Raw genomic sequence first — 26434 nt, 5'->3', positions numbered from 1 at the left:
AACCAAAGAATAGGAAAAATGCAGTGTTCTGCTAAAGATGAACAACATCTCTGCAATCCGATATAGCAACCATTTGTGAAAAACAGGATTAAATGCCCTGGTGGACCGGACCAAAAACTTATGGCAGATCTGCCTCAACAACAACATCTCAGTGACGGCAGAGTAACTCCTGGGCACACTAAACAAATTGTCGAATTGGCAATCTAGATACCTTCAGGACAACAGCTTTTGGAAACTGAGAACCAAGGTATTCAAGGAAAGCGTGGCCAGGTGGAGACACTTCATAGTTGACTTCTTTCTATCACAATTGGACTTACATCTTCAACAGTACTTCATTTGGAAGTCAGACCCAGGGATGTCTGCCACAGATGCATTCCTGCAGGGCTGGAGTGAGGACACTGGATATATGTTCCTGGCATTCTCGATGATAACAAGATTGTTGGCTCAAGTGAGGAGGCATTGTGGACATTGTTTAAGTGACAACTACTTGGAGATTTCAAGTATGGTATCCAGTCTGATGGAACTTTCTTGAGTTTCTCCAATCTGTTATCTCCGGCTTCCAGATATTCTGCTCGATCTGAAGTATAACCATCATTGCATAGTGGTGGAAAATATTGTGCATCTCATGGCATGAAGGATTACAGGGAATGCTGGATGTTCCCTGGATTTTTGGAAAAAGCTGAACATACCATCAGGAAGGCATGGGCAGGTTGCACAGTCAATGATACAGATAGGCTTGAACAAGATGGGTTAGTTACTGTCTGCATAGATACCTAGATCCTGTGGGGCCTGAATTGAACATGTCTTACATTTCCTATCATTGCTTGCTGCCATAGGAGTGGCTTACAGGTCAGTAAACACTTGACATTATGCCATGTTTATGGGACATACCCACGGTTGATGAACGGCCAGTTGGGCACCCCTGCTATAGGAAACTTCTACATAGAACACGCTTATCCCTACAACTCAAATTCAGATGGTTAGGAATTTGTTGTTATATTGGCAAAGTAGCAAGTAATTATCTATGAACTGGCTCTATGGTAAGTTAACTATGCTTCTAGTTCTTATCTCATGCATAAGAGTGTCAGACGTTAGTGCTTTGGAAGTAACAGTATTCATTCTGGAGGGAGGTACATATTTCTAAATGAACAAAGGCTAACTCTGGGTTAATAGCTTACCCAGCGTTTGATTAAAATCAATGAAAACTATGCATGGTGCATTGTATCAAGATATATGAGGCCATGACAGAGAAAATTCATCCTCCGGGGGAAAGACAACTATTGATTTCCATCAGGAAAAACAGGAAAGCTCCATAATGCAATCTCTTCACCCATTATTGCTAAATGGCTAAGGTAGGTTATGACTAAACAGGTATCAAAGCAAACCACTTTGCACATTCAGTCTGAGGGGGCATCCTAGGGTGTCCCTTTACCAGAGTCAGTGCCAAACCTATAATGGAGCCTTTGTAGGTATGTCCACCTTCATAGAGGCATTGGATTGGAGGCAGGATGTATGACTATAGCTTTAGCTTTTGCAGCCTCATAACGTGACACCAATTGAGATTGGGCTGAAGTAAGTTCAGTGTCCAGCATCTTTGTTTCATTAGGTTTTTATTGAACTTCAACAGAGTGAAATGGGCAGCAACATATCAACAGTTTAGAATTAGCATATGTATAGTGCCATAAGATATCTCAGTTGATTGTTACAATCAATAAACATTAAGTGAGATAAGGATCGATGGACTTCAGCCATACCCAATAAACTTAAAACACAACTTCCACACCCCATGCTCTAGTGTAAGGTCTTGTAAGTGGTCCCAAGAAAAGTATAAGGTGTCTCCTCTGCAAAAGTCCATTGTACGTGTGGGTGTGGCTCGGAGGTCCTCCCCGCCCCTCACCTCCCCAAAAGACCACCCCCCCATGTCCTCAGATGGGGGGGAACGTCCTGCGGCTCCTTAAAATCAGACAGTACAGTGGACCCATCGCACAGGTCATCACCTACATTTTCTTGTCTACGAACATGCCTTATTCGCCCCTCCTCCACAGTTGCCCATTCAGAGATATCTTGTGCCAGTCCACTCAGCAGGAGGCACTGGACTTAATATTAATACGTCGCTTCGCTAGGAGCAAACCCAGGGGGACAAACCTCCTGCTAATTGTTTTGTTAGAGGGCAAAGGTAGAAGGCCATACAGCACCTGCCTGATCTCCAGCTGTACAGTCCATCCTGAGGCCCTGCTTAGAGCCCATAGTACCGCCTGCCAGTAAGCAAACAGACGGGCATGCCCATACCATGAAAGTCTGCAGCTATAGTCTGGCAGTGTGGGCAACTATGTGACCCGGTGTTGTATATGGAATGTAGGATATTTGGATTATGATATGTTTGATGTACATAGTTGTATTGCAGTACCTTAAATCAGGCGTTGGAGCTGACCCTGCAAATCCCCTTGTGGATTTTAATCCAATCCCAAAATGTTTAGGGTTCCCCCAGCAACCACCTCCCATTTGACCTGAAAATGGAGTGGAGGTACCAGGAGATCAACGCATAGTGCCCTATAGATATGGGAGATCAAAGTAGGACCCTGAACATACTGAGCAGTGTTGCCAAGGTGTTAGAACGTGGCGGCGAATTAGGGTAGGTGGGCCACAGCTCACAAACAGTAGCTGAGATCTTAGCATATTGCAGGTATTGTCCTGTACCTAACAAAAAGGAATCCTTAGCTTCCTCTATTGTAATAATCTGCCATTTTGGATAGATATCTTTGATCGTGGTGCATCCCCCCTCCCTCCACCTCCGTACCAACAGAGAATCATCGATTTTTAGGAAGGGTTGTATGGTCCATATCGGCATGTCTGGGGAATATGGCACACGTCGAACGACTTTTCGGGACACCATTTCCCACATAGTCGCTACTAGATGGATAATATGGTGCATATCTGGCGAGATCCATGATCCGCACACCAACAGGACAGGGAGGGGGAGCTCGCTATGAGTACCCTTTATCAGCTGTGTTTCCTAGCTATCCTCGGTGTCCAGCCAGTGGACTGTGTGTTCAGTTCAGTTTCCCGCACTGGAATCAGCACTTGATTTTCTTCTGGTTCAGGTGGCATCTGTACCATTGTAGACAGGGAAGGTCTTGGCACAGGTCATGCAGCAGGAGTGGAACACCATATAGGGGCCCAAGGCATGTCCAAAGGGGTATGATGACACAGTGGATGGATCCACCAGTGATAATCTAACTGGGGATCCCTATAGTTCCTTAGGACCAAAAGACATGCCTGAGAAGGCCAGATGCTCATTGAAAATCAAATCTGGAACATACCCTCTTTGAAGGTCTCAATCTGCTGTGATGTTGCTGATGTCAAGGGAAACTCAGTGAATGGATATTGGAAGGTGAACAACCCACATCATGATGCCCTTGAGCTCTCTCCTTGGGTTCAGAGGAGAGGGATTGGGATCAAGTTATGATTTGATTTCTTATGCTTTCCTTTAAATTTTGACTTGGTCTTAGCAGAGGACTTCGAGCATGAAGTGGTCTGCTTGTGGAAGTGGCCTAGGGAACAGTTCACAACTTCTTCTTATGGTCGGAAACATATAATTTCACCTCCCAGTTCCGGATCACCTCTGGGTGCATGAGGATACACTTATTGCATGACTTTGAGTCATGGCCTAAGCCCAAGCACCAGAGACACACCTTCTGCAGGTCAGTTACTGTAATTTGTTGTCCTGATGTGGTGGCATTATTTGAAATCTGTAGTTTTAGGAAGGCACATTGTTTCTCATTACACAGCAGCCAATTTTTGAAGAAGTGAAAAAAAAAAACAACACGTTTGGAAGCAGAGCTTCAGATTCACTTCAAAAGGCATGGAAAGAAATGCATTGTTGTCATTGCTGTGGGGTGATGCATATACTCAGCCCACTCAGTCACTTCGATAGCAGTATGGAGCCAACACGGAGCTGCACAGAGTCACCTAGCCACAAGGGGGAGCAGTTCTGAGAAAAGTTTTCGGATCAAGTCTTGTACCTCGGGAATACTCTAACTAAGGTTAGGAATTTGCAGTTAAAAGTATCAGTCAGAAAGGTTTTTGGTATTGCTACTAAATGTGTATGTATACTTAGAAGTGGTAATTTTGAAAGATAACAGCTGAAAAGATGTTTTTGATTTGGTTATCATTTTATTGGTGTTTGCAAATTCTGCATACATTTGGTAGACATGGTATCTTTTGTGCCATCTGCAAGCGACAGATCTGCATGAAATTTGGTAGGCATTAATCATGTTTAACTTACTGTTTGTATGTTAGTTGTCCAGATCAATCAAGGGGAGGAAAAGTTAAAGGAGCAAGGAACATGTTTTTATTTTTCAATAACTTTAGCATTGTTTGATGCATCTATATGAAATCTGTTAGAGAGTTAGCTAGTTAGGCTTGGTGCACATCCAACCAGGTGAGGGTAAATGTTAAAAAAGGAGTTAAAAAAAGCTTTTACTGGCTAACAACTTTAGTGTTGACTTTTGGATTTACATGACAGTTAGGATATTCAGAACTGGGCTCAACTTGCTAATGGCAATTGACCTTTCAGTAGGCTAAGTCATGTTTTCAACCTCTGCTGTACATGACCAACGTCATTAAGGATCAGCGGTTGTCCTCACTGCGGGATGGGTGCAGAGCCTTGCCACAAGCCCAGAGCTGCAGTCACCACTGGCTTTGTGTGGTAATTGCACCACAGTACAAACTAGAGGAAAAACAAAAACCCTTTGCCTTTCCTTCCTGGAAATGGGATGGTGAACATTTTCATAAGACAGCCTATTTTTCAGAAAGGCTAAATTGATACCATAATATTTGGAATTTCAGGTTTTACATGGTTCTTACATGACCTGATGTTATTCTCAGAGAGGCCAGTTAGTTGACCAATTTGGCGAAACTCGAGTGGAGTATAAATCAAAGGGGGGAGTAGAAGCAATCCAACAGCTTCACTCAACTTCCTTTTGAGAATACCAATAATAAAGAAAAGTGAACCCTAATGTCTACATATAAAGGCCCATAAAGGAATTCCTCGGAGGACCCTCATCCACGTATTTGACCCTCAACAGTGTGTATTATCACCCTGGGGTGATTTCATGGGTAGTTTTGTCACAGGGTCCTGTTCACTTGAATGTCCTGTTCTCTGAGTGAATATCTCCTCCTACCAGGAGGATGGCCGTCTGAGTGAAGACATTAGTGACAAGTGAATCAAAATGACCTCCTATCCTAAAAAACATTTATTAATACATATAAAAACGAATGGGATAAACTTAAAAACAAAGTGATGTTGTGAGGACAAGTAATAGATCCTACACATCTAGTGATTCGGTCAACATACTTAAGCCTTGTATGGGCCACTGTGGGTCCAGGGCTTTCATCAGGACTTAATGGAGTGGATTACCTGCAACTCTCAGGTGATCACAGTAAGTATATTAACTCACACCTTATCTTCTAGGCTGTAATAGCTTTAAAGACGCACCAACACTGGAGGTGCTAGTCTGATGCCTAGAACAATAAACAGACAACAAGGAGAACAATGTCAATTTCATTCTATAATTTTCACAATTTTCCTTTATATATACAGTCATCCCAAAGTGTCCCATGTGAATACTACAGAATTGCACTTTACCTCTGCGTGCACACACACGCAGATGGAATTATCCAATTTAGGGGAATCCCAATGAGTGACTTTATGAAGAAAAACTTTAACAAGAAAAAGTATGCAGTCCAGATTATCATTACCAACAAAATAGTGAGAGAATGAAATCTACAACATTGTCATAGAGGTGGTATTTTAAAACTACATGCAATTCAAAACTAGAGGGGAATGGGAGGTACTTTAATACTTTAGTGAGAGAATGGGTGCTTCCGCAGGGATAACCACCTCCAACTATACAAAAGTGTAAAATATAAAGATTCCAGGTATCATCTAGAATAGCCACTGCTTGCGAATGGAAAACGGCAGCCAAGTCTCACTTACTTTAGAAGGCGAGTCGACCACCACAATCCAATGTGTCTTTCCCATACCGTTGGGTTAAGGAAGTGACAGGATTGCCGAGATAGTTCTGTGGTCACCATGACCTTAATTGACAACTAATGAGTTCAGTTGTGTGAAAGTCAGCCCCGTTTTGGCTATGTCCCAAAACGGGGATGTGAAAAAGAGGCTTAATGTCTATAACAGGATGTCGAGCATCCGGTGTCTTGCTATTTAGCTATAGACATAGATGAAAGACTTGAAAAAGAAAGAACCTACAAAAAAACTACGAGAAAAGAAATAAGAGCATAACTAATGTTACCCAAGAAGAACAAACATCCCAAATTGATGTTAATGGATATTGTTGACTATATAATTAGACATCAACAAAAGGAGGGATAGGGAGGATTAAAGGTCCAGTGTACGTTCTCCCAAAAGGATTAGTCGACAACAAAAAGGTACACAGTTCCTAGCTCTAGGGAGACAGTTAAAGTATCAGGAGCAAGAGCCCTCACACACCCAGAAGGGTGTCATGCTTCATCATCGGGAAGCTCCTCGTCAGACCGGCGGTGCAATATCTGACGGGCTCCCCTTTCGGGGGCTCTTTACCAGAGATCTTTTTATTGTGTGGCTGCCGTTAAGTTTAGCAGGTCAGACGTTTATTTTTGCAGGAGAGTGAATATAAAATTGATTAGGAACCCCTAAGTAATCTACTTTACTGGTTATTTCAAGGAGTTACGATCAAGATTAAAAAACAAATCAGAAAGTGGAGGATGAGAATAATGCTCAACCACTTTAGAAAAAGCCTGGAGATCTGGGAAATTGTCACCTGACACCTAGGGTCTGGTCAACATGTTTTGCGTAGTGTGGTCATGAAAGATCCTTTAACGCTTCATCAGGACCTATAATGAACTGAGCTTCTCCTGACTCTATAGCATTATTTCTAATATATATATGAGAGAGAGTAACAGTCACTTACATTTGTATAAACTGTCTTGTCAAAATTCTGAATCAAAAAAAGGTCGCCCATCCCTCACCATGTGGGGGGCACCTTGGGGAATAGCACGTAACAGCCAGTCACTTTTGGGACTCGGCGTACTCCTCGCAGAAACCTACCCGCGGCGTGCTGACCCCGAAATGATATATAATTAGACACCCTATGACAAAAATTACATCTAGAGTATATCTCTCTATAGGTAGTGGATAAAACCCCCACCATGGAGGAGTAATAATACTTTGACTCCCCCAAAAAATATGTGTAGTGAAACTGGAGTAGAATCATTTTGTAGACTTTGGTTTGGATAGGAGGCTAGAAATAAACCGCTACTGTGTTGGATTGATATTTAGGCACTCAACAGATGTCCAGGGCTTTACATTGTTTAGGTACTCTCTAAGATGCAGGATATGCTTAATAAATCACATTTTGAAAAATACGTTTTTGTGGCACAGAGTGCAGATGTAGGAAGATATATTGCTGGGAGTGTGAACCCCCCCAGATGTCCATACAAGGAATGAATATCATAAATGTGTGTTTACAGTCCTTGAGGACTATGGTTGTTACAGAGAGAGGGAGGAGACTCTATAGGTGTCCATTTGCACAAAAGGATATTTGTGTGACAGAAAAGAGGATAGCAAATAGTGCTGTGAGAATGGTGCTAATCTGAGAGGAAATTATAGCCAGGTGGTTTAGTGAATTGCAGTCACTGGCAGGCGCTTTAGGATAGGAGAACTGAGAGGCAAACAAATCATATTTTTTATTCTTATGGCACTGCAGAGGGCAGTAAGCAAAATAATTGCTAAGGTGTCCTTTCTCGGACGGTTCAACCCAAGAATTTGGACACACTCGAAGTCACAAATAATTCCCTGAAAGAAAGCAGGCTACTGTAACTAAGCATTGACATTTACAAAGCTAACATTATTTGCATACATAAGAGAGGCATCATATGCATTTTTAAAAGCCTTCAAAAAGAACTAAGAAAATAACTATTTTTATGTTAGATATATAAATAGAATTCTCAGTGATGAAGCCAAACAATCTTACCTGGGGCCCAGGAAAGTGAATAAATAACTCCTTCATTACCAGGCGATGTGTAGACTGCTGTCAATGTATTAATATCCCAAACTTTTATTGTTCCATCAAATGATGCTGTAGCGAGAAGGTTAGGATCATCCGGTTTGAATTTGCAATCAAAGATGGTTTCAACATGACCCTGATATTAGAGTGTCATAATAATGCTCTATTAGAGGGTATTTTAGGATTTCAGCACCATTATTACCATGTTTCATTTATGCAACAGTGCAAACTAATTTTATTATTTCATTAAAATCACATGTAATCAAACTCCTAATCAATGTAATTCTATTGAACATTTCTCCTCCATCATATCAACTTGCTGTGCTTTTTAACAGATGTTTACATTGGCAAAATGCAAATTCATTAGTGAAATCATATCAGACCTTGTACTTTTAGGCACATCAACCACCATCTTCCTTCATACTTGTGACATGTCTCAATTGTGTGATCAGACACCAGACTGTATACCATTCAGCAAAAAATTGCAATTTTGGGAGACAGATGAGGGAGAACCATAGTCTCTGCTCCATTATTCACACATCTTTCTCTTTGCATATATCTAAGGGAACTGGCAGTTAGGGCACCATTATGAATCATGAGGAGTGCTATATCTGCACGACATATTACCTTGCACCATTACACAATTCATCAGGATGCAACAGTAAAATTATTTGCTTAAATTGCACATTTCCACCTGCCCAAAAAAAACGGAAAAAAGCAAGTTATGTACATGATAAAGGGTCCAAAATCAGGGAAATGCATGTGGTGATAGATGCAACTATTCCAGATCTTGTAGTTTGTTCCCACTTCAGGGACTGGTACCCCATAACTCAAGTGGAATAATCAGCCAGAGAGACCCCTTCCAATTAGTAGCCACCTTGTAATTGGGCCCAGGGTTCTGCAGTGAAAACCACTGAAAATCAAAGTTGGTGTTGGCCATAGAACTGGTTACCAGAGAGGATCTCCAGTACTTCATTTTCAGCTTTCACCTAATGAGGTAGAAGCCACATAAAAAGTATATGGCCCAACATAAAGGAGACATAACCAATGTCCATCACAGAAGCTAAATGACAAAACATTAACCACTTACATAGGGTAATTGTAGATATTTTGCAGAACAGACTTTCAGTTAGCATCAAAAGTGCCAAATTGCCATAGTTCAGCCTCTCACTCAGCACTGTGGAAGGCCAACTAAGAGACTTTGCAGTTTCCCAACCAACCTCTTCCTAAACAGGATGCTGATTAGTGATTTATTGGTATGAATCGTTCTGAAAAGCAGTACGCACAAAATGAAAACAGTAGTATTGGAAGTGATGAAGGACATCAGACTCATGCTGGAGCCAAGCTGCATGCTCTTATCTTATTTGTGGTTGCCAGAGAATGCGCAAGTGTGTCAAGGAACAAAATGATAGCCGAGGCCAGAAGATGAGGGGAAGGATGCTGACTTTTTGAGAATAAAATCAATCAAATGTTCTCATAATTTATCTTGCCCACAGTGCTGTCCTGGGAGGCACCTAATTTCAACGCCCCTTGTCAAAATGGAAACTGCTCTCTAGAAAAGTCTGCCTCCTTTTCTCTTCAGCAGATTCAACAAGCTCTAGAAAAAGCCACATCTGGCTGCCCTCTGGATCCATGTACCCTCTGGGTTACAGCTTCGCTTTTGTCCCAGTTGGCCCCTACGGTCATGGCTTTGTTTAAACTATTCATTGACACAGGGAGCATTCCTTGTGCTTGGAAAATCAGCACAGGTTATTCCTATACAGAAAAAGGCCAATGTCAAGCCTATGAATTTAGCAAGCTATTGTCCTATATACCTGCTTCAGCTTTTAGGCAAGTCCTTGGAGGGTCTTATAAACTCACAACTTTTAGTCTACCTAAAGGCTAACAAGATCCTTGATCCATCAGTCCCAGTTGGCCCCTACGGTCATGGCTTTGTTTAAACTATTCATTGACACAGGGAGCATTCCTTGTGCTTGGAAAATCAGCACAGGTTATTCCTATACAGAAAAAGGCCAATGTCAAGCCTATGAATTTAGCAAGCTATTGTCCTATATACCTGCTTCAGCTTTTAGGCAAGTCCTTGGAGGGTCTTATAAACTCACAACTTTTAGTCTACCTAAAGGCTAACAAGATCCTTGATCCATCATAGTCTGGGTTCAGGGACTCTCATAGTATGGAGACCGCCCTGGTTGCGGTCACAGACTTTATAAGACTTTCCCTGGATAAAGCCACTTCCACCATGCTGGTATTATTAGACCTATCTGTCCCCTTTGACACAATATCTCACTCTAGGATGATTCAAAGTATGTACAAGATTGCCATTTCTGAGTGATAAAACACAGATTATTTCATTAGGCACCTTTAACTCTCACCCCATGTCAATTGACAAGAAGGTGCCACAGGGATCTTATCTAAGCCCTACTTTACTCAACATCTATATAGCCTCCTTGATGCCATTGCTAGACCCTTTGGCTTTGATATAATATCATATGCCGGCGACAAATAGTTGATGATCTCCTTAGATAACAAGAAGAAGGTAACTAAGATGTTTTCCAAGGGCATGAAGGCCATTACAGATTGGATGCTTACCAACTGTCTACAATTGAATGCCGCTAAAACTGAGATTATGTTATTTGGCAAAGCCCAGCCATTGTGGACTTCAGACTGGTGGCGGTCTCATTTTGGCATGGCCCCTATGCCCAAGCAGGTAGTCGAAATCCTTGGCTGAAAAATTGAACAGTCTCTTTCTATGAAATACCATGTTTCTGCCGTCAGTGTTGTGGAAGGCTTTCCCTGTTCATCTTCATTTAGGAGAACCTTAGTCCAGGCCCTGATTATTAGTACATTTTATTAGTAAATTGGACTATGGCAACGCTTTGCTTGCAGCTGCCAATGAGAATCTACTAGCAAAGCTGAAAGTAGTCCAAAATATGGCTCCCCGACTCGTCTGCAATCTACCTGCCGGCTCCACTTCTGAACCCCTGTTAAGATCCCTACTTTGGTCTATTTGTAAAATCTGCTGTTTGACTTATAAATCTCTCATGGGCAGCAGTCCTACTTATTTATACCAGGAACTACAGGAGCACCAGGATGCAGAAAAGGAGGGATTGGTAAGGTAGAAAAGTACCAATGAAGGCATGAGTAGATAACTCTGGAAAAAATTGCCCATAGGTCAAGGGTGATACAAACAAAGAGAGGTGGTTATAATGGTCATATATGTGAGAGAGGTTGCAGTGAAGTGAAGTTGACAGAATCTAGATTATAGAATGTCCTGTGGGTTAAGGGAGCTAAGGTAAAATGTTAGCTAGGAAAAACATTAGGCATTTTAGCATTTTAAAGAAAACAATGAGTTGATAAACAACCATGATTCACATGAGATGGAGCAGCCACTAAGCTCAATGTGGCTCAAGTCGGGGAGGTCCTATTATTTCCATATAGTGACATCATTGAGATGTTTCTTGATATAACAAAGGCATCCAAAAGAAAGCATCAGCAGGGGTCTCATAAGTGTCCCAATAGCATTAACTTTTGCTTGTATCAGACTATCATCCTATTCAGACCAGCTTAGGCATCTCAACATGCTTGAGGGGTGTACTAGAGAACACGTTCATTTGAATACTACAAGAATACATTGAATTTAATTAATTGAATGCATTTATTAAAGAAAAATAAACATGTTTCATACTTGACAGGAACATAAAAAACACAAATGCTGACATCAAAGAATAGCCACTCTCCTTTTTCAATGACGACAAAACGGAAATTGTACTTGAACTTTCTGTGACTACACAGCAGACCACAAGATCTGCTATGACCAACTGGAATATCAGATCATTGTGAATGGGCTAACATGTGAATTGTGGCATTCATTGCTTTCAGGTTGTTTTCAACAAATGAAAATAATATCATCATCACCGTTTTAGAAATCCAGTGTACACGGTGTATAAACATAAGAACCTGCCTGAAACACATCCACCAATAGATGAAGGAAAGCTTGTTTCACTTGAGCAGAACAAAACTGAAATATTGATGCTGGCAACAATCTAACAAATAGTCTCTGGCTCATGTGCCCAAAGTAACTAGGTGCTTCCCCATTATCAGTTTAATCAGTAAAATAATCTCATGGTATGGTTAGACAAAGATATCCCATTTGCACCTCATATTCCCAGAATTTGTCAAAAACATTGGTTAACTATCATGCTTAGTAGGATCCTACACCTCGTCAAGTTGAGACACCAGAATAAACTCAATAGGGCTCTAGTACTAATGCAGAGGTTGATTACTGAAACCTAATTTACACAGGAGTGCACAAGGACAACCTCCAAATGTAGAACATAAAAGATAAAGCAGTTAGACTTTGCCTAAGCCTGAAGAATTCTGATCATATCATTCCAGATTCCCAAGAACTTAACTATCTCCCAAGGAGTTACTTTCAAACGTCTTTGGATGATTGTCATTTATGGGGTTAAAGGGTGGGATTCTGGGCCAAAGTATCTCTAAATGTTAACACTACCACATATGCATGACCCCAAACTCATATCTAGCCAATTAAATTCTACCAATTAATCAAGCTCAGAAACTCAGGCAAACAACTTTGGAGCTCACTAAGCATGGCCTGACAAAAGAAAATGCGATAGTATTCAAAAGAACGACACTCTATGCCTTGCCAGGTGTTTCTGGAACCATCATTGCATCCTAATAGAATATAGAGCCCCATTATGGACAAGACCTTTCCACTACATTTCGACAACCCCCTGAAAGTGTTGTTGATCGTCTCTTATCAGTAACGTTGCTTGGAAATGGAGTCCCTTACTTCTGATAGATCTTGTGCTACAAACTGGGCTTTGTGAAACAGAGCTTTACGAATCAATAAAAAGAATATACGACTGGATGCATCTCATTTGGGAATCATGGAATGACCCAATGAATTTCCTGAAGAAGGGAAGTTAACACTAGGACCGCTAGCCATTGTATGTGAGAGCACCCTGGGACAGGGACAAGTGACAGCCTGATTGTGGCGTGAAAGGGTAATCTTTGCCTACTTATGGTCCAAAAGACTCATCCAAGGTGTTCATGAGACATGAAAGATCAAGTTTCCTCGTGAGCTGTACTTTGAAAATAAATGACCACCCGCCTGATACTGCTGGCTTCTTTTCTAAATCTAATTTAGAAATTCAAGATGTGAGAAAACAGGGCTGATTGCAGAGCCCCACTAACTTTTTGCTCCCCTTTTTCCGTTTTTGCTGATGTTTTCCTGACTCTAATGGTGTCCTGGGTACTGCTAATCAGTCCCAGGGCCTGTGCTCTATATAAAATGAGTATGCAAATTAGGCTAATTATAATTGGCTAAGTCAACCTACCTATAAGTCCCTAGTATATGGTAGGGCATGTAGGTTTAGGGGCCCCAGCATAGGTGGTACCCCCATAGGTAAACTGCTGAGGTGCCCAGTGTCATTTTAAAGGCAGGCCTGCATTGCTGGCTGTTTTTAAATTAAAGTTACATGCAAATTCTACCTTGGAATTAAGCGTAGTTTCAAAGTCTTAAACCACCTTATTTTTACATATGTCACCCCTAAGGTGTGCCCTATGTGCCCCTAGGGCTGGTTGCCATGTAACTATAAGCAGAGACCTTATAAAAACAGATTTATAAGCCCTGGGGAGGTAAAACAGACACATTTGTTTTTCCCTCTTTGTAGTGAATGGCCTCCATAGGCTAGAATGGGGAGACTTTATTTACATTTCTAAAGTCCCCTTAAGTATCAGATACCTTAAGTTTGGTATCAAATTAATTGTTATAATAAATCCCACAACTTACAGTTGTTGGATTTAATATAACTTGTTCAAGTAAAGAGTTTTAAACTTTACCTGAAAAGTTGCCAACTTCAGCCCTGCAATGGTTTGCTGCTTTGCTCTGATTGGCCAGCCTCTGGAAGCCTGGCCAGGTTGCCTTGATGAGGTGTGAAGTGGCCTGGCTCAACAAAAAGAGATGTGCCTGTGGGAGGAGATCTTCCCTCAGCAGATGGGGAAGCAGGAAGGGAAGAGGGCTGCCAAACTGGTCTTCAAAGGCAGGGAAGGACATTTGGAGCAACCCAGCACCTCCCTCACATCATGCAAACCCAAACAGTTAGGTGCCTCCCTGATTAGATTAGGAGAGGGCAGGAAAAGGGTGTGTTTAAGATTTTTAGCCACACCAGTGGGTGGGCTCAGCCAGATGTAACCTCCAAAAATCAGTTTCAGCCATGATGGAATTTTGAGGAATGTTGCTCCCTGGGATTGATTTTTGCCACACTTCCCAGGAAGTGGTCATCACAGGCGGAAGGACCCTGCATCTGATTGGAGAACCAGGACCCCCTGCTTTTCACCCAGGAGCAACGATAAATGTGGCAGAGCTGCACCCACACCTCAGATCCCTTCCAGATTCCAACAAGGAAAAACTACAGAAGAAGGACTGCCCTGCTGGACCCCTGGCCTTCACCTGGACACTGCACTCTGGAGGATTGCACCAGCTGCACACTTGGGTTCCACTACAAGAAGGACTTTGGCTGACTTCAACTGGTTCACGGAGGGACTCCCTGTTTGCTACAGGTGAAAACTTGCTAACCAGAGTACCCTGCACCAACTCCTGAAGAAACGGAACAGCTGACCACTGTCCAGTGGCCAAAAAGGAGTTTGCACCAGATGCATTCTGGGAGTTGTAGTCCGCCCCCTCAAGGAGCATCACAGAGCTCTTGGAACTTTGGGGTGAGCTGTGGACCTCAAAAGAACCTTAAAGGAACACCCGGAAGAAGATCCAGAAGTTTGGAGAACTTTTGGAAAAAGCTCCATAAAAGGACTGACCCACCGCATCAACTCTAGCCGGCTTGCCTTAACTGCAACACACCCTGATTTGCAGGTTTGTCCTGGTGAAGAAAATCTCTGAAAAAGTGAATAAGTCCAAACGTAGGAAATTGACCGGGACCTCCCAGACAGTGTATCCGAAGAGGGCTCCAGGGACTTTGGATCAAGATTCATGCTCGCCCCAGTTGAAGGATTTTCATAATGAAAAAACAACTAAGTCCGAAGGTAAAAATGGCCACGAGGGCTACCGCGACGCCTATCTGAGGAAGAGTTCCAGGAGGTCGGATTGGACTGGCGACTTGGTCCCGGTGAAGAAAATCTCCAGAAAAACAACTAAGTCCGAAGGCAAACTTTTGACCGAGGCCTCCCACGAGCTGTAGCCGAGCAGGGCTCCATTGCGGTTGGCCTCAAACTTTGACCTTGCCCCGGTCGATCTGCGACCAGATAACCAGATTGGAAATATTCGTTTCTAAGTGCTAAAAAGCATAAATTTGTTAAAAATTCATATCTCCGATTTCCCTTATCCGATTTTAATCATTTTGGTGTCATTTTAAAGATAAAAATATAATCTATTTTTATAAATCGGTGTTGGATTTCTTTTGTGTTTTGTGTTTTACTTATTTACTGTTTGTGATTTTTAAATGCTTTACACATATGTCTCCTAAGTTAAGCACTGACGTTCGTTGCCAAGCTACCAAGGGTTGAGCTGGGTTTAATTTATTGAGACCTAACTGGACCTAAGTGGAGGTTAGTGGCCTATTGCTAAGTATAGGTACTTACCTGCCATTACCAATAACCCATTTTCCAACACAAGAACATTCAGAGGGCATCAAACCTAAAGGTAGAAGGCCACGGATGAAGCAGATTTAAACATGTTGTTTTGGAGAGAGTCATGTAATTTTCAGTCAGGCCAGGGATGCTCAGTTATAGGCACTGAATGAAACAAAATGCTCGGTTCAGAAGTGATGAAGGGGCATCATACAACCTGCACCAATTGAAACGGATCATCAAAATCATCAGTGTTGCAGATGGAGGCAGGAGAGGTTGAAAACTGGGTAGCCCGCCCCAAGGACTTTAACAAAGCAACACAGGATTGTGAAGTGACATAGATCTCCGCAAGCAGGAGAAAAGGAAGGGAGTAGTAGGTAAAAGATGTGTGAGGCAACAGGGTAAGTGGAAGATTTGTTCCAAGGTTTAAGTTTATCACTCCTGCTGTGCAAGCAATGAGGCATTCCAGTGCCTCATCCTGCAGCACATGGCATCTGCAAGTCTGAAGAAAGGGTTGATGGACTGCAGCAAAAACACATTTTTACAGCACCTCCCCACCCCCACCCAATAATCGACAGGAAGTGTCTGTCAACATTGCAAGGCACTGCAAGGCATGCAAGTCAAACAATATAAATTAGGTTCAGAGTAAGAAATTCAAAGGCAAGCAAACAATACAGCATATTGGGGTCTCATTTTATAAACACACATTCTGAGAACAGTAATCTCATGTATGAACAGAAATGATTTAAAGCATTGTAAGTGCATATATAGAATGTCCCTGCATTGCAGGCATATTAGTCTATGGGCTTTACACATTAGCAGACCTATTAGGTTATGGGCTGAAAAACATTTATGTTGAAAAGTCCTGGCATAGTTTAATGAACGAAATATGGTAAATTAAAACTCATCGGCCAAAATGTGGCATATGTGGAAATGTGTTTTACTTGAAATTAAAGACTTGTACATCTCTGGGCAAGCATCAAAAAAAAATTAAAAAGATACTCAAAGAAAAAAACTGAAAAATGCAAATGACTAGGCAAATGGCTTTGGATGTATAAGTCCATTTGCTCAGCACTGTAAACCTTTTAAACACCAACAAAAGTTTCAAAGATATTTCCATGCACACTAGAGTACATAAGGAAATAAACTGCCAGGTTAAAGATGCTAATACTGCAATGTTGCAGTAAAGCCTGAATGAGGTGATGAAGAGAAGGAAGGTGGTGCTGGGTTAATTCTTTATGTGTACATACTTGTGATCAGTTCAATATAAATAAGATACAGACTTACCAGATCCCTCAAAAAATCCCACTTTTTGGCTCCCATATCATAAAGCCCCACGCCCCCATCCATGAAACAGCAGACAGCATGGCCAGGGGGAAGTGAGAAGGCCTGGTTCTGAGTTAGCGTTGGAGGCGGAACAGCCTCACTAGTAGAAGATGTGTGATGGTTTTTGGTTGGCGAGTGTGCTGAAAAAGCTATAGTTAAAGATACAAAACATGTTTTTGGTCAATGTGGTTTAATAATATATTAAAGCATAGGGTAATATACAGAAAGAATACCCAGAAGCTAGAGTTCACATACTGCATTCTTTTTAAGTGTTTGAAAACACTCATTTTGCTTTAAGGCATATAATATGCTTAATTGACAAGAAACTTCTTTCACCACCCATGATGATACAGAAATTTAAATACTAAACACATGCTTGGATACAGGAACAAACATTAGTAAAGCCAGTAGTTCTAGACTGTTTTAATTGTGCGTGTGTGTGTTATTTGTTATAATGGCCGAATGTTGCTTTGTGTTGTGCTTGGAAGCACCTAGGTACCTGCGTGTGCACAGACACACACAGGCAGCTAGCTACACGAAGAGGCAAATACATATCACCACAATGACGCGTGTGCGTGCAGGCAGATAAATACACACATGCACACAATTTCTGAGATTGTGCTATGAAAAACACTCTCCAGGACTGGGCATCAAATGAACTGCACTGCGTGTGTAAGCAAGAAGCCTAAAGGAAGGTTTAAAAAATGCGATGTATTGAAGAGCAGACATACCAGTTATTTTTTGCCCCACTGCTGCCTTTTGTAAAGATGATGCCAGAAAATGTGTTTGTCACAGCGGCGTTTCTTAGCTGCGTCTTGTGGGGTCATTGCTTACAAGATGGCCATGGCTTTAGTTGTTTGAGCCATTTATACGGTACAAGAGGATGTATTTTGATTCTTTGTAGAACGCTGTAAACGAAGGACAGTGTTGTTGGATGCCTTTTATTACAGAGCCTGGGTGAGCTATTTCAAGTGAATGACAGCATGGACACTGCTTCTACCAGAGCGCTGCCTTTATTGATAAAGAGAAGTAGGGACAGTGCATTAATATTTAAAGTAAAAAGAGAATGAAATGTTGTTTAAAAGTAATGTCTTGTGGTTCTGTTACCTTTGACATCAGAAATGTTGCAAGTACTAGTAAGCCTCTGTGAAAGGAAACTTTCTTTGGGTTTCATTATGAGTTGCATGCAAATTCCTTTGTGGGCTGGTGGGCCCAATTAAATTTACAAGTTTTGTGGGGGTTTTTTTGTCTCAGAGATTTTGCGAATTTCTGTGTGAAACACAAGGGAATATGTGTAGGACTAAGCACTGAAAACGTGCTTCCCACATACTCCCCACGAACTTGTAATTCCTGTTATTTTCCTGCACCCAAGAAGCCCCTCCCCCCACGCCACTATAAAGGTTAATCCCAGAGCTGGGAAATAATGTGTGCCTGTGTGCGCTTCTTTTTGGACACATTTGTAGATTTAATATTTACCATATTCAGCACAAGAACATTTATCACTATTTTTGGCTTGTCAATTACACGTGTAGGCTATTATTTTCTAGACTAAAACATACATGTGCTGTTATTAATGAAGCTTGCAAATTGCAAAGCTTGTTCCTTATAATTCACAGAATTAAATAAAAAAAATTGAGGTCTTCTATAAAAAAATAATGATGTGTTAATAAAATTGCATGTATGTGCCTTTACTTAAAAATAATAAAAATGATCCTTTCTGAATAGAAGCATTAGCAATGTTAAGCTGTACACAGAATTAAGAGTGTTTGAAAAACAGTTAGAAGATGAAATTTCTGTTGCAAGGGGTGAACTTAAAAGACATAAACAGCAAAATATTGCATAGTAGATACTTTTGACAAAGGATCTGTATATTTGTTGCAGCTTTAGGAAAGCCTACGGGTGTGTATATCTTTGCCAACAAGAAAACTGTAAATTGAAAACAATGCTGTCATAAAAGCAAAGTAAAGCAAATGAACATGCATGGGTGTAAATCGCTAATTAAAATCTTGTATCAGTAAAACAGTAACATAAAAAAACTGGCTATCGGTACAAGATATAAATCATGTCACCTATTCATTTTCATAAAAGGACTGCTTATGCGCCCTTATAAAAACGTAATCGAACACAAGCAAGACCCTGTAACCATCTACAAAACACCATAGCCTTTGATGGGCAACCATCCAATACTAAAAATGTGTTGTTAAATTTCTGACGTTAGCAGATATGAAACTAAGAGGCATATTTATGAGCCCCCAGCGCCAGCTTGCACCACATTTTAGGCATTTGTTTCAACGCAAATGTGGCATTAATGTGGAATTTCCCACACGCCATACTTACAAAGTGGCACAATACATGCTTTGTGCCCCTTTGTAACCCTTTGAGCTACCTTATGCCTGTGCCAGGTTACGTAAATAACAGTTATGATAGCCTCCTCATGAAGACTAATAAACAACTACTACTGGTATGAAAAAAAGAAACCAGACGGGTATTAGGTATAGCAGCTTGACCCTATCAGACCTTACGGTTGCTATAAAGTGAAGAGTTTCTTTAAAGTTGTTGTGCACGATACACATGCATTGCAGGTCTCAATAACTCTCTTGCTATTATGACTCACTTGTGATCTGGCGTTATATGAGGTGCTGAAGGCAAACTCACACCAGCAGTTTACAGGCAGAAATGTTACAGGACCTTCACATAGCTGGGACTGGAGAATGGAACAACCTGCCACTATTGCTGAGACAACAAAAAACATTCTATAAATCCAACCAGCTGAGAAACATGTCCACAACCCAACCCATGCAACAATGTATGTCCCTCTATCCTTCCACATTCTCTACTTATGACTCCAATAGATAATTCGAAATAACTCTTATAGGAATTCAGTGCCTAAGAAAAAAATATTTCAGATTTATACACACCTGCTACTGATCAAATCCTGGTCATCCTCTGTGTCAGTGGGATCCCTGGATCTGTGCGGCAGTTGGGGCCTTTGCAAGCCACACTTTTGAAATGCACAAAGGATCGCACCGCACCCGAAGCATTGCACAGAGAGCCGACGCTTCAGAAAAATAGGTAGGCTCATCAAACTATGGCTGGAAATCTGGAAGCCACTGCCTAATTAAATTATTCGTATTCCGACTGAGTTGGGTATCCCCGTTGAAACCACACAATGAGGCACACAGAAGCTGCTGCTTTGTATATAATTATTGCCCAACTCAGGAAAATGGTCTTGATTAGCAGATTATGAAGCACTGCCCACTCAAAAAAGCTGTTTGAGAGAGAGATCAACCTCATATCTGTCTACATTGAGAAGACATGAGATGAATGTAGTGTTATAGGGGTACATCTGTCCTTGATGACCTTCTCATTAGGAAAGGCATGCCCCCTGCTATGCTTACTTTTTTAAAATGGTGTTAGATGCTATGGATGTGACGTCTATGTGCAAGTCATGTCCATGCTCATACACTGGTAGAACCCTACATGTTAGCACTAGAGAGTTTTTCCCTTCAACCACCCAGCTAGGACTGTAGATGAAGAGCTTCCCCTGCTCAGATGATCACATGCACAGAGTGCTGACATTATGGAATATTTTCCTTTTAGTTTGTGTTAGAAATTGGGTTTTTGGTTGGCAGTCAGGGTACCCTCTGTCCAAGCAAGAACCCTCACTCTAGTCAGGGTAAGTCACACACAATCCAAAATTAGCCTGTGCCCACCCTCTGGTAGCTTGGCATGAGCAGTCAGGCTTAACTTAGAAGGCAATGTGTAAAGGATTTGTGCAATAAATCATACAATACCATAATATAGCACCACAAAAATACACCACACAGTGTTTAGAAAAATATATAATATTTATCTGGGTATTTGCAGGTCAAAACGATCAAAGATGCAATATGAATTTGTGAGGATATCACTAAAAAGTGATATAAAGTGTCTTAAGTCTTTAAAAAGCAAACAAAGTCTCTTTCAAGCACAAAGCACCTGGTTCAAAGTGGAAACTCTCCGCAAAGGGCCGCAGAAGAGATACGTGGAAAAATGGTGTGTGCGTAGATTTCACCCCAGCACACACTGCGACGTTATTTTTCACTCGCGGAAGTCGTGCGTCGTTTTCCAGCGCGCAGACAGTCTCTTTCTGTGGGTCACGGGATTACCATATGTCCCGGGGTCTGTGCGTGGATTCTCCTGCTTGTTTTACGGCTGCGCGTCGTTCCGCGGGGCTGTGTGTCGAAGTTTCGGTCGCCCCGGAGGCGTTGCGTCGATCAGCATCGGTGTGCGGCGTTTTTCTCGCCGTGGAACAAGCTGTGCGTCGAAATTTTCGGCGCACGAAGAGTCCAAATGAAAAAGAGAAGTCTTTTTGGTCCTGAGACTTCAGGGAACAGGAGGCAAGCTCTATCCACTTTTACAGCCAGACAAGAGTTCAGCAAGGCAGCAGGCCAACAGCAAGGCAGCAGTCCTTTGGAGAAAGCAGACAGGTGAGTCCTTTGAGCAGCCAGGCAGTTCTTCTTGGCAGGATGTAGTTTCTGGTTCAGGTTTCTTCCCCAGCAAGTGTCTGATGAGGTAGGGAAGAGGCCCTGTTTTATACTAAATTGTGCCTTTGAAGTGGGGGTGACTTCAAAGAGTGGCTAAGAAATGCACCAGGTCCCCTTTCAGTTCAATCCTGTCTGCCAGTGTCCCAGTAGGGGGTGTGGCAGTCCTTTGTGTGAGGGCAGGCCCTCCCCCCTCCCAGCCCAGGAAGACCCATTCAAAATGCAGATGTATGCAAGTGAGGCTGAGTACCCTGTGTTTGGGGTGTGTCTGGGTGAATGCACAAGGAGCTGTCAACTAAACCTAGCCAGACGTGGATTGAAAGGCACAGAAAGATTTAAGTGCAAAGAAATGCTCACTTTCTAAAAGTGGCATTTCTAGAATAGTAATATTAAATCCGACTTCACCAGTCAGCAGGATTTTGTATTACCATTCTGGCCATACTAAATATGACCTTCCTGCTCCTTTCAGATCAGCAGCTGCCACTTCAAACAATGTATGAGGGCAGCCCCAATGTTAGCCTATGAAGGGAGCAGGCCTCACAGTAGTGTAAAAACAAATTTAGGAGTTTACACTACCAGGACATATAACTACACAGGTACATGTCCTGCCTTTTACCCACACAGCACCCTGCTCTAGGGGTTACCTAGGGCACACATTAGGGGTGATTTATATGTAGAAAAAGGGGAGTTCTAGGCTTGGCAAGTACTTTTAAATGCCAAGTCGAAGTGGCAGTGAAACTGCACACACAGGCCTTGCAATGGCAGGCCTGAGACAAGGTTAAGGGGCTACTGAAGTGGGTGGCACAACCAGTGCTGCAGGCCCACTAGTAGCATTTAATCTACAGGCCCTAGGCGCATATAGTGCACTCTACTAGGGACTTATAAGTAAATGAAATAGCCAATCATGGATAAACCAATCAATAGTACAATTTACACAGAGAGCATATACACTTTAGAACTGGTTAGCAGTGGTAAAGTGCCCAGAGGTCAAAAGCCAACAACAACAGGTCAGAAAAAATAGGAGGAAGGAGGCAAAACGTTTGGGGATGACCCTGTCAAAAAGCCAGGTCCAACATGACCCCCTACCAACCTAAAGCCAGGGGAGAACAATCACTATCCTGATGTACTTCCCTATTTGAGGCGACAGAACAAGGACCCAGGCCCACAACAGCAGGGGCATGCTCCAGTTCTTCGCCTTCCTGACTCCAATTGGGTCCCTCTGTCCACACTCTCAGGGCCCACTAAGCCAACCCATGGGGAATCTTTCTCCTTACCTGAGGATACCATCTGTGCAGCACCTAACCTTATGTTGCCTACAGATGTATCCCAGGAGCAGGATAGTACCACCAGGACCAACACAGTGGTATTGCCCACTCTACCCCCGGGGTGTGACTCTGGTGCCCTCCCCAGGGATAACTCTGTCCACCTGGACAGTAAGCCACAGTGGTTACTGACAGCTGTCAGGGATGAGAGCCAGGCCCCAGGCCTCTCAAGGCTCTCCCACCACTGTGACTGTGGAGAGTGGGGGGCGGTAGCCCCAGGTGCTGGGCACCCTTTAACCACTCTCCCTTCCAGCAGGTCAGGGATGACAGCCTGAACCTGGTCCTCCCCTCTGGGGCTCCGTACCCTCCCTCCTGGAGCGGTACCCCCAGAGTCCAACATGGTCAGGGCGATTATAGAAGCCGCCCTGCACCATTCCTCCACCACTGCAGGGCTGTTAACCTGCAACTGGCCCTCCAACCTGTGGTCTGTACCTTCAGGTTGGACTAGGGACCAGGGTGAGTCTTCTCTCCCCCTGCCCTCCCTTCTGGGGTCCAGCACCCTCCAACTAGGAGTGGCCTCCTCAGAAGACAACATGGTAGGGGCACTGTTATCAGTAGCCCCTCCCTCCAGGTCCGGGGGCACACTCTGAACCTGGACTCCCAGCCCCGGGTCTGTACCCTCAGACTGGATCAATGTCTGGCAAACCAGGACTTTCTGGGGGGCACGCCTACCCCCCACCAGGTCAGAGTTTAACCTCTGCACCTGACCATCCAACCCAGAGTCACCACCCTGAGGTTGAACAATTGCCTGGCATCCCAGGACTTTCTGGGGGGCACACCTACCCCCCACCAGGTCAGAGTTTAACCTCTGAACCTGGCCATCCAACCCAGAGTCAACACCCTGAGGTTGGACAATTGCCTGGCACACCAGGACTTCCTGGGAGGCACACCTACCTCCCACCAGGTCAGAGTTTAACCTCTGAACCTAGCTATCCAACCCAGAGTCACCACCCTGAGGTTGGACAATTGCCTGGCACACCAGGACTTCTTGGGGGGCACGCCTATCCCCCACCAGGTCAGAGTTTAACCCTTGAAGCTGGTCATCCAACCCAGAGTCATCACCCTGAGGTTGAACAATTGCCTGGCACACCAGGACTTTCTGGGGGGCACACCTACCCCCCACCAGGTCAGAGTTTAACCTCTGAACCCGGTTATCCAACCCAGAGTCACCACCCTGAGGTTGAACCATTGCCTGGCATGCCAGGACTTCCTGGGGGGCACACTCACCCCCCACCAGGGACACAACTTCTCCAAGGGCCACACAAGAGTCTGGTTGGCGCAGGTCTCCTGACCTCTGCCCATCCGGCAGAGTCTGGATCTCCCCCAAACCAGAAACGGTTTCACCTGGGTCATTCCTGGGGGGCTCTGCTCTCAGAGCTGACCCCTGACTCTCCAGGTCCTCCACTGGGGTCCGCAGCCCCCTCTCAACCCTCTGCCTGGACTTCTGCACCCCCTCACTAGGAGTGGTACTGCCAGACACCAGAACTGTTGGGATGCTGACTACAGTCACCCCCCAAGTTCTTCTGACACTGCGGGGCTTCCCTCAACAGTTGGCCCTACGGTACAGGCTAGGCTTCCCTCCTGGCGTTCCCTCATGGAACCCTCTAGGACCTGGGACCTACCTGGGACACTAAAATCCTCTCCCACCTCACTTGGTTGGGAAACAACTAGACCACTCCCTTCAGGAGCACCCCCAAATGCCTCTTCAGACTCTCTGTTATGCACCCAGAAGTCTGCCTCCATTGTAAGCTCACACTCCACCTGGTGTTGGCATAGCTCTGGAAAATAAGGACCACACATATGCTCTCCAGCAATTACATCACTCTGCCCTTCGCATGTATTAACCACAGTACCCTTCACCCAACCATCCAGTGACTCAGCCTTGAAAAAGCACTCTACATCACCCTCCTGAGACTGGTGAGACAGTATCTGACTGTCCCTGACACTCAACCCATACTCTTCTGGGATGTTTCCACACTCTATATCCAGGACGTCCACTAGGGGGGAACCCTTTTCCCTGTCACTATCTTCTAGAGTCAGTAAAGTGTCACTCCCCCCAGTAGGAATATGACTCCCTGTGGCAGTTCCCCAATCCTTCTCAGGGACCCTGTGCATAACGGGAACTACCTCATACCCTTGAACCACCTGGGGTGTGTCAACTCCCTTCTTCAAGTTGGGCACCACATCTCTGGGCTTGTGCCCTTCTTCAGCAGTACTGGATGCAAGATTTTTGCTGCCACCATCTGAACTGGACTCAGCCCTTCCGGCCTCCAGTTTCAGCTCTTCACAGCTCAGCTCTTGAGCTGCAATCCTTTCTTCTTCCAGGGCTAAGAGTCTTGTTGCCTCAGTCCTTTCAAGAAACTCATCTAACTGTTGCGCCTGCTGCTCTTGAGCTAGGAGCCATTCATCTCTCACTCGTTCTCTTTCCTCATCTAAGTAGTCTTCCTCCTCATTTGAGCAGTCCTCCTCCTCATCTGAGGAGTACTTAGTCATTTGGTTTTTTGCTGCCTCTCTCTCTGCCCATCTTTCTTCCCCCCAGATTATGTAGGTATGTAGCAGTTCCATCTTAGTAGATCTCCTTGATACAGGAAGGCCCCATTTTCTGCAAAGCCTCCTTAGGTCAGCCTTAGTAAGGTGGTCAGTAGGCACAAATAATGAGTAGGTAAGCATTCTTAATCTGATAAGGTATTACCGGCAAAAACCAAAATCCAAAGTCCAAAATATCAATAGCATATCCAGGAGGACATCAGAGGACCAAAAGCAAAAAGATGAAAAAATCAAGTTGACCTTCAACTGTGGGGAGGTAGTGAAATACTTGGCGACTGCATGTCACTGCACAAACACAAGTCCTATCCTCACCGCTGATCACCAATGTTAGAAATTGGTTTTTTGGTTGGCAGTCAGGTTACCCTCTGTCCAAGCAAGAACCCTCACTCTAGTCAGGGTAAGTCACACACAATCCAAAATTAGCCTGTGACCACCCTCTGGTAGCTTGGCACGAGCAGTCAGGCTTAACTTAGAAGGGAATGTGTAAAGCATTTGTGCAATAAATCATACAATACCATAATATAGCACCACAAAAATACACCACACAGTGTTTAGAAAAATATATAATATTTATCTGGGTATTTGCAGGTCAAAACGATCAAAGATGCAATATGAATTTGTAAGGATGTCACTAAAAAGTGATATAAAGTGTCTTAAGTCTTTAAAAAGCAAACAAAGTCTATTTCAAGCACAAAGTACCTGGTTCAAAGTGGAAAATCTCCGCAAAGGGCCGCAGAAGAAGAGATACGTGGAAAAATGGTGTGCGTGTCGATTTCTCCCCAGCACACACGGACTTGCGTCGTTCTTTTTCATGCGGGGAAGTCGTGCGTCATTTTCCGGCGTGCGGACAGTCTCTTTCTGTGGGTCGTGGGATTACCAGATGTCCCGGGGTCTGTGCGTGGATTCTCCTGCTTGTTTTCCGGCTGCGCGTCGTTCCGCGGGGCTGTGCGTCGAAGTTTCGCTCTCACGGCAGGCGTCACGTCGATTTCCCCTCTGGAAGTCGGGCGGCGTTGTCCTTGCGAGACCATGTGTCGAAGTTCCGGTT

General features: G+C 43.5%; 1 protein-coding gene across 2 annotated transcripts in view; it reads right to left on the bottom strand.

Moving 5' to 3' along the window:
- The window catches only part of WDR17 (WD repeat domain 17), an 811699-nt gene that overhangs the window by 643950 nt on the left and 141315 nt on the right, over window positions 1-26434 (bottom strand). For both annotated transcript variants that reach the window (XM_069244628.1, XM_069244620.1), the window contains exons 7-8: window positions 16959-17146; window positions 8034-8202 (exon numbers count right to left, since the gene is read on the bottom strand). In XM_069244628.1, coding sequence (XP_069100729.1) covers window positions 8034-8202; window positions 16959-17146 — 357 coding nt within the window. The remainder of the gene's footprint in view (window positions 1-8033; window positions 8203-16958; window positions 17147-26434) is intronic.

This window comes from Pleurodeles waltl, chromosome 1_2 (assembly GCF_031143425.1).
Source record: "Pleurodeles waltl isolate 20211129_DDA chromosome 1_2, aPleWal1.hap1.20221129, whole genome shotgun sequence".
NCBI lineage: Eukaryota > Metazoa > Chordata > Amphibia > Caudata > Salamandridae > Pleurodeles > Pleurodeles waltl.
This window is presented reverse-complemented; position numbering and strand designations above follow the sequence as displayed.